Source organism: Charadrius vociferus, unplaced genomic scaffold (genome assembly GCF_000708025.1).
Source record: "Charadrius vociferus isolate BGI_N301 unplaced genomic scaffold, ASM70802v2 scaffold104, whole genome shotgun sequence".
NCBI lineage: Eukaryota > Metazoa > Chordata > Aves > Charadriiformes > Charadriidae > Charadrius > Charadrius vociferus.
The window spans coordinates 460,073-468,763 of record NW_009648255.1 but is presented as its reverse complement, the minus strand read 5'-3'; the positions used below and the strand labels follow the sequence as shown (position 1 = coordinate 468,763).

The 8,691-nt window shown below is 45.4% G+C and overlaps 1 protein-coding gene across 1 annotated transcript in view; it reads right to left on the bottom strand.

The window, feature by feature from the left end:
* Positions 1-392: 392 nt before the first annotated feature.
* Positions 393-8,691, bottom strand: part of TSC22D2 (TSC22 domain family, member 2) — a 28,545-nt gene continuing 20,246 nt past the window's right edge. Inside the window, exons 3-4 of the mRNA XM_009884380.1 lie at positions 1,410-1,461; positions 393-653 (exon numbers count right to left, since the gene is read on the bottom strand). Of these exons, the coding sequence (XP_009882682.1) occupies positions 393-653; positions 1,410-1,461 (313 nt within the window). The remainder of the gene's footprint in view (positions 654-1,409; positions 1,462-8,691) is intronic.

Below are 8,691 nucleotides of genomic sequence, written 5' to 3'. Positions count from 1 at the left end.
AAATGTTACTTTTATCGAAAGAACAGTGGCTCTTCAGATGAATTGTTACCTCTTACCGGAAAGCAAGGCTCAAAGTAATCCATGGGAAACGGAGACCCCGGAGAGCCACCAAAGCTCTGAGAAGACCTCACTCCTGCACACCAAGCAAACGCACTCTCTGCCTGAAAGCCTCCTGCTCCGACCTCCCTCGTGCACCCACGACGTGGCGGACACCACCGCGCTGCGCGACACCCGCGAGGGACAGCTCTCGGAGAGTGATTGTCTAATACTGAAAAGGCCAAACACAACAGAAGCACGGCTACTCGCTCTCGTATAAAGTGGGAAGGACGTCAGTGGCACACAGGGACAGACTGCTCTCGGGCTTTTTTGTTCTCAAAGGAGGCAGGGACGCTTTACGCTGAGGAGACATTCGGCTGCTGTGGAGGTTGCGTTGGCTGCGGAGGCTGTGCTATCGCTGTCTGCGCTTGTGAAGTGCTACTAGGATTGGCCTGTTGGGTTGAAAGTTGGGATAACTGATCATTGTTTGAAAGAGATTTTAACAGTGCGTTTTCTCGTTCAAGTAAAGAGTTTCTTTCAACTAATTCTTTTATTTGTTCCTTCAGGACTTCCACTTCTTCTCTTACTGCATACATCAAATGGCTTTTCACTAGATCCTGTGGAGAACAAGTTAACAGTTACACCAAGACAAAGAAGAACAGTTTCATTCCACTCCAACCCCAGAATTTACTATTTTACAGCTTTCACTGAAGGAAGTGGTAAGCCTGCAAAACTAAAGCACTTGTCACTAAAATGATATAAATAAATTAGCCTTCAAGAGTAAATAACCGAGCTCTAATTCACTGCAGAGTGGCCTTTGCATCAAAAGCTTTGTTCCCGGCATTAAGTTCTAGTCACCTCGGTCACGCCAAAGACAAGGACTAGAATTATGCTCTGGCTACTCAGAGTGACACAGCAGCTCTAAAGCTCTGACCTGCAGGTCCCAAGCACTGAGGTGCACGAGAACCGAGAAATAAGAAAGCCTCTAAAATCAGCAGAAGTTATAAGAGAAAAAAAAAAAAAAAAAAAATCAAACAGATGTAACAAAAATGTCAAGGATGGCACAGCATTAAGTGACAATTAAGAAAAAGTAGTAATGAACTTCACTAAAGTAAGAGACTTAAATGTGCTATTAATTTTCAGCCCCCCTTCAAGTTCAATCAGCTAGTTCTCAGAAATTCACAGGAACATTCATTTAAGAACACTTCTGGGCCAACAGTAAAAGCAATGCTGGTCTGTGGTCACCCGCAGTTGACGCAGAAGCGGCTGATACAGGGATGGCACAGACTCACAGAAGCACAATACAGCTGGAAACTTGCGCTCGGTGACGAACCACTAATCCTATTAGAAACAACAACTTATTTTTTACTTACCATTGCCTGTTCTATTTTGTTGTCAATGGCAACAACACTCGCACCAGATGCACTGTAAATATAAGGAGAAAACTTTGTGAGCATTACTGTATCATTCAGTTAAAACTCTGCACCCACTGGCACCCGCAGGACACCTCGAGTGGGCCTTCACCGAGAGGCAAAAGCTTCGGGTTTGGGAATTCAGTACCCAGTCATGGGGTCGCCCCCCTCCCCCCGTATTGCCCAGTGCAGTTAGAGCTCTTCAGAGACACTGCTCCTTCAGTTTATAATTCCTCAGGCTATGCTTATGACACCCATAACCAGAAAAATGCATTAGAATAAACAGTAAATTAACTGCTGTGATTCCCTGCCTCATTTTCCAGCTTTCTTCACTGAGGAAATCAGGGATTCAGGGGACGTTCATGGGGTCCTTTATTTCAGTTTTATTTCTGCTAAACTGCTTTTATAAAGCATTGAAGAAAAAAACCTGTTATAATATTTGTTCTCTGGCTTTACTTGAAAGCTACTGTCCAGTTAAAACGTTCCGGGATGATCAGCGTATTTACAACTCTGCGACCCAGCGGCAGCAGTCGGTGCAGGAGTCAGACGTGACCGAAGCCCGAACTGCATGAGCGCTTACGAACTCTCACAGGATCACATTAACACCCAAGACACGCAGGGGCTGGTTACAGCCAGGGTCAGTCTTGTTCCAAAGACACACTGGTGCAGGACAGTCCAACAAAACACCTCTGCCGTCACCATCGGAACGGGCATTTACTGCGCCAAACAAGACGCTGAACTACATCTTTAAATCCCGGGTTACGGCAATCCGGACCTTCGCATTTTTGGCCTGCTTTCAAGTCACAATACCTGAATGCCAGCCAGTCGCTCACTCGTCACTCTCTGGAGTCAGAATTTTGGGAGGGGGGTGTCCCTGCTCTCGTGCTCCCCGACCTCCCCACGAGAGAGGAGCTGTCGCGCTGCCCGGGGGGTCAGACAGGGCACCCCCCACCGCACGCCACATCCACACACGGGCTCGGCCGTCCGTGCTCTCCACACTATGTCTCCGAGGTCTGATCTTACCCCTCAGCCCCGTGCCCGACACCGGACGGCCGTGCTGCGACTGTTTACCAGCCCCACCAGTGACGGCTGCTGATAATGCTCCCCCAGCGACGGCGGCCGCTATCAGCAGCGTGCAGCCACGCTGAAACGAGTTAACACACGGGGAGAAGGCAAGGTTTGCAGTCACGCCTGGAAACTCGCCCCTCTGAAAATACGTAACTCACTGAAACCAAGCGTTAAGAAAAAAAACTACTGAAGGTTTTTTAAAATGAGTATTGGCAATATGCTCAGCAGTGTTAGCTACATATGTGACACAAAGCTCAACTATGGAAAGAATATGACAGTATTTAGCGAAAGCCATTTTAACAAGTCTCACAAGAGACAGTACCTGCCACCAAGCAACGAGTAAAGGGAATCAGCATTTTAGACTGAGGGAGTAACAGCCTCTACTTCTAAATTGAAGAAAACTTGTAATATCAATCCAAAGTGCTAAACACCCACTTCACAAGAAAATTGTTCCAGTATCTGCCTTCTAAGCCTCTTTCAAGCCATACTCGTGCTAAACCTCCTCAGCATAAAAAGTATCTATAATTCATGACAAGGTTAAGAATTCGTTCCAATTTTGCATTGATGTGTTTCAGATCTATCTGGAACTGTTAAAAATGTCTGTGTCGAAGAGCCACTGAAACCCCCGAGAGTGCTGCGTGTCCCCGACAGCCTTTCGCAAACAGCCCTCCACCAGTCCGGTGAGGCAGGTCTGAAGAGAGAGGAGCAAAATTAAAGCAAACATCACACTTTGTAGTGGGATCTGCTTCTGCATCTTTACAGCGTAATTAAGACACCTTTGCTCAATACGTTTCTAGTTAAATTTGAGACTGGGACTTGTTCTTCTGTTCCCGTTTCCACTCCTTCGCAGTGCGATTGTGTAAGAAATGAAGCCCGTTACACCGCTCAGAGTGAAGGCATTCCAGCAGCTCCACGAGCAAACCTGTCCCATGGGAGACAGGCAGTCTTCCCCTTCACCGCCCGCAACTCCGGTCCCTGCCGGGCGCGCTGCAGAAGGACCTTTCCCACGCCAGACCTCGTGCTCCACGTTCTCACCTGCCTCTTACACCGGCGCAGCGTTCCCAGCTGGATACAGGGTCCCGCAGGTGGGATCCGAATGCAGGCAGAGAACTACCGCTCTCCCACCCATCTGTTAGGCTTCAAGGGATACTAACAGCGTGCTGAAAGCCAGGAGTAGTTCACACACTAACGTTACTCCTTTCAATATTCTTGTTGCGCTTATCCCCAGAGCAGCTGGTGCCATTGTCGAAGGACCGAGTCGGGACTCCAGACGCACTCCCTGCACAAATCCAAATCCCGGTGTCCATCCTGCTCCCTCCAGCAGGCAGAGCCGGGACCCCAGACCGCCCCGGGAGAAGCTGCACGCCGACAGAGCAGCCTTCGGCTAGTCAGGTGTGGTGTTAGCCTGATGACAGTATTGCATCTCACTTTCTAGAAGCATACGGGAACTAGGTTTTATGCTAGCACAGCTCCCGTATGATCCTGTCCTTTTTTCGTTTCATAGTGCTCCCCACAACGAATCGCTCCTGAGAGGCGCTGGGAAGCAGAGCACTCCAGTGCCAGCTACTCTTACAGTACAGTCCAAATATGCTGCCGGATCTTAACATGTTCTGTTTTTCTCAAATCCTTAATCGCTGATAATCAAATCCACGTTTGCATAAAAATATTTTGTCCCATGGCTGCAGAATGAAATTTATAAGTACAATCCAGTGCTTATGAAAAGGCCAGGAAAAAAATAATAAATCTGTTAAATAAGGCTTTTTGGATATCATAACTGGAAAGAGTTTGATACATTGTCTGAGTGCACCATCCACTGTATATCCAATGCCTCAACTTGCAAATTCTTGAGTTAGAAGTGGAAAGACACATTTAGCTTTTATAAAAAAAGGACCGATTACTATGCCGTGCTTTTAGACAAAGTTGATTGTTGCAGGAACTACAGAAGTCTGACAATTATTGTCAAAGCTGTAACACACACACACAGAGAAATCCACACCAAGTGGATTGGCAGTGGAAAGACATGCATTAGGCATATAAGACTTTTTTTTTTTTTTGTAACTGCAAACTTCCCACTACCCCCTCAAACTGAGCTTTTGCAGCCAACTAACTACCATGCACACACACGGCAATCTAGGAGAACAATTCCGTTTGACATGGCCCTCCAAGTTACGGTTACGTGAACGAAGGTGCTGACCAAACCGAGGTTATATTGGTACACCAGTATCACTCTGAAGCCCATCAAGTACAAGGCAAGATTTATAATCAGTAAAAATGACAAAGACTACCAAGTGCAGTTTGCCATTCCCAGAGATGGTAAAACCGACATCTTTCTACCTTACACACCAGATGTCTAGGAAATCCTCATTTTGAATGTTTAAAATACCCTAGTGGCTTAAGTGGTTTTTTTTTGGTTTTTTTTTTTTTTTTTACATTTTACTTTGAAAGACCAAGGGGAAAACTAGATTTTGACTGCTAATAACACCGCTTAGCTATGGCTTACAATCAGGTACGCACTGTTTGAAACAAAGTGTTTTATCAAATACTTACAGCGTGCACCTCAGAATTCTTTATGTCATATTTTAGGAATATTTCTCCTATATGCCTACAACTCAAGAATAGCATTACATTTTTTTTTTTGTTTCAAATATCTTGCAAACAAAGCCAGAGAAGTATCTTGGACAATCATGCACATACGGATTACGAAAATGTGAAGAGAACCGGTGAGTCTAAGTGCAAGTCTGATTTCTAATGCACGTTACACAATATACAGCAATCACACTTTCCATCATGCATCACATCCTTAAAAGCCTCTGTATAATTCTGACTTAATTGCTGCAAAAACCTTTTCCTATGGAGATGATTTCAGTATCATCATCAAGATGTTTCAGTATCATCAACCAGCTATATCGTTAAAGAAAGTGTTTGGCAGCCCTGTTCGCACAACACATACCAGTGTATAACTTCACTGAAAATACAGATGTTACATCATGAGGAAACACGTGTTCTTTGTAAAGCATAATTTCGCAGTTCAAGAAAGCTTATTTACTATTCCAAAACTTGAACAACACTGTTCACAGAATGGGAAAGTGAATAAGTGACTAATAGAAAAACTGAGAATGAGCGGATCAGAAAACAGCAAAAAAGGTTAATGTCTTCATGGTAACTTGCTAATGGCTGGAGGAAATTTAACCTTCAACACCACCTCACATTGGCAGGCACCAAGATCTTGTTCAGTGGTGAATTCAACAAGCGCCACTGCACTCAGCGTGGTCTTGTCACCATCGATGTCTTTAGATATAACTATCACCCCTTGAAGAGACGTTCTCAACTTCAAAATTCACTTCAAAACCGAGGTAGAAAGACTAGGAATCAAACTTCAAAGTAGAGGTATCTGCAGCTTAATTCACTCTGTACGGTTAAAAAAAAGAACGCAGTGGTTCATTTTCAGAGACTCCACAGTCCTCGTTAACGTGTGTATTTTACACCAATGCTGGTGCATGAGGAGTGCGAGTCACACACAGCCCTACTTGGGCACTGCCAAGTACATTTAGATGAGACTGCAAATCCTACTGACTGGATGATACAAACGAATTTTGAAGCTTCAGGGTTTTTAGTCAGTAACAAAAAACATATTCTGTGTTCAGCTGTATTACTCATTACCCACACACTACTTTCCCAAGGAATTTCTTAGCACCAAGTCACTCTCCAAAAGACTGCCTCAACGCACGAGTTTTCTTGCTTTTTTGTGCTCTTGATATTTCTTCTAAATTTTAGCATCAAGAGTTACTATACTATTCACCTCATGCGTTTAGATACATAAAACCTATCGCTCAACATTGCTAATCCTGCAAGAGTGGAAAAGACTGCCTGCAGAACAGACTACCAACGGGTACAGCGATGCTCGCAAGAGCCCGGGCCAACAGCCGCTGCACGACAACTCTCCCGGTAAAGCACCAGATCTACTTCGCTTTAGGTTAAAGGGGAAAAGATGTTACACACGGCAGTCTCAGACAGACACCCCTGAACCAGGTGATCCCCTCCCGGCGCTTTTGTTATTGTTGCCTTAAATCAAATTATCAAGCAACCTTTCTGGAAGGAACAGTAAGGTACCTTGAAGTGTTCCCGCATTTGCTTTGCTGGCAAGCGAACTACAAACTAAAACAGTGTGTTAATTTATTCTTTCCCCTCATTGGTTTGCTCATTTACGAGCTACTGCAGTGACTTAACCCACCACTCTTCCATGTCTTACCACTAGTTTGAGCTATTTACGCCATCCACAGAAACCTTGAAACAGTTAAGACATGTTTAATTAGCTTCCATCCAATTATGAGATTTTATAATGACAGCTTCCCAATACGATCAATTATCCAGCTTTGAAAGAGTATCTACCCCAAGTATTTCAGATTTTCACCATTTTTCTTTGTGAAGCCACGTGAGAAAGCCTGAGGTGGTGAATTCGCAGCCTCAGGGTTAGGGGCAGGTGCCTGGCTTCCCCGCAAGTCTACTGACGCTCCTCCGCCAAACAGAGGAGAACCTGCTCCCACAGGGCAGGAAAGTGTTCTTCAGTTTCACTGAAGCTCTGAAGATCAATTATTCAACACAACATCGTAACTCATCTTATAAGCAACGCATGAGCTCTATAAAAGAATACTTCTGGGGAAAACCAAGATGATGATTGAATTTAATTGGTTTGGATTTGTTGGTTAGGGTTTTTTGAGGTGGGTTTTGGTGGGGTATTTTTTGACATTAAAGAGAAATATGTCTCCTTCATAGCTTCGGTAAGTTTTTGAGTTACACTAATGAACCACTCCTCCCTATGCATGAAGACAGTCACATCGCGCACCACTTCCATGAGAAGCATCACGAAGAAACACGTTAGGTACAACACCGACTGGATCAGTGTGTTACTTGAAAGGTCAGCCTCGTCCTAAGACTCTTTAAATTTCACATGGAGTTTTAGACTTTTAATTTCAAATCAGAAAAGTTGCACCCCTAAAAGGGCCTCCAGATAAGGCTACAATCAAGAAGTGGGAGATGTGTAACCCTTGACTTTCTCTTGTCTCCAGGAGAGGCATCTCATATAACGGAAAGGCTTGGAATAGGGAAATGGAAGTTTGGCAAAATCCATCACACAGAGAGATGCTAATTTGCCACATTTACACACAAAGAAAGATGTTTACCAGCAACACTTAGAATACATTTATCTGGGTGTTAAAGTAGGGAGAAAATCTAGATTTTATGAGTTGATTTATATTGTGAAGGTATAATGCTTCACACAAAAACGCAACGGAAGCACAAATCCAGCTGCTTTAGCTTCGAGTTTACCAAGAACGGCCATGTTTTAGGCAAACCCACCTAAAGCTCCCCTGGCACTATCACCACCCAGAGGCAAGGCAGGCGCAGAAGGGCAGGCGCCCAGGCTCACGTGGACACGCCAGGAAGCCCTTGTTCCCCTTCTTGATCCTCCCAGCAACCGCGGCAGCTGAAGAGACAGACCCGCCAGACCCACAGCAACACCCGCGCAAACGCTGCACACCGCCGCCGGCAGCCCTTCTGGACGGGGTGGGTCGCAACCAGTATTTCACTAACATTTAATGCTTTGATTGCTACCAGCACTCGAATGCTAACACACTCGCCATGGTGTGTCAGTGAAAAGCAAACACGTCTCTATTCTACTGCAGCAATTTAGCAAGCTCTGTCTATTGCAACAGCATGTGGTTAGCTTTGCTGACTTCAGACGGCCCCAAGAGATGGCTGTCGTAGGAGAATAGTCCGCATTTGTTAGGAAAAAAATACTGAAGTTACACAGGAAGATTTTCTATTATGTTTACACTGAAGTCTCCTAACTCAAGCTCCTGAGGTTCACAAGCTACTCTTGAAGGAGATGCAAAACGCAACTAGCGTCCACTGCCAGCAGGCCTAAGACCCTTGTGTTCTGCAGCGTGTTAACCCCCACATTTTGGGACAGGGAAACAAAGGGATTCTCAGGAAATCAGACGAGCTTCTCGTTTTCATGGCAGAGACTTCCTTCACGAACCGGAGACCACAAGAAGAGTCCTAACGCCCCGTGCCTGTCCCCAAACTACTCAAGCCTGAGAGCAGATCCAGCCCCCCCGCGGCTGCCAGGGACCCCCGCCCCGGGAAGGGACCCGCAGCCGCCTCACCGCCGGGCCCT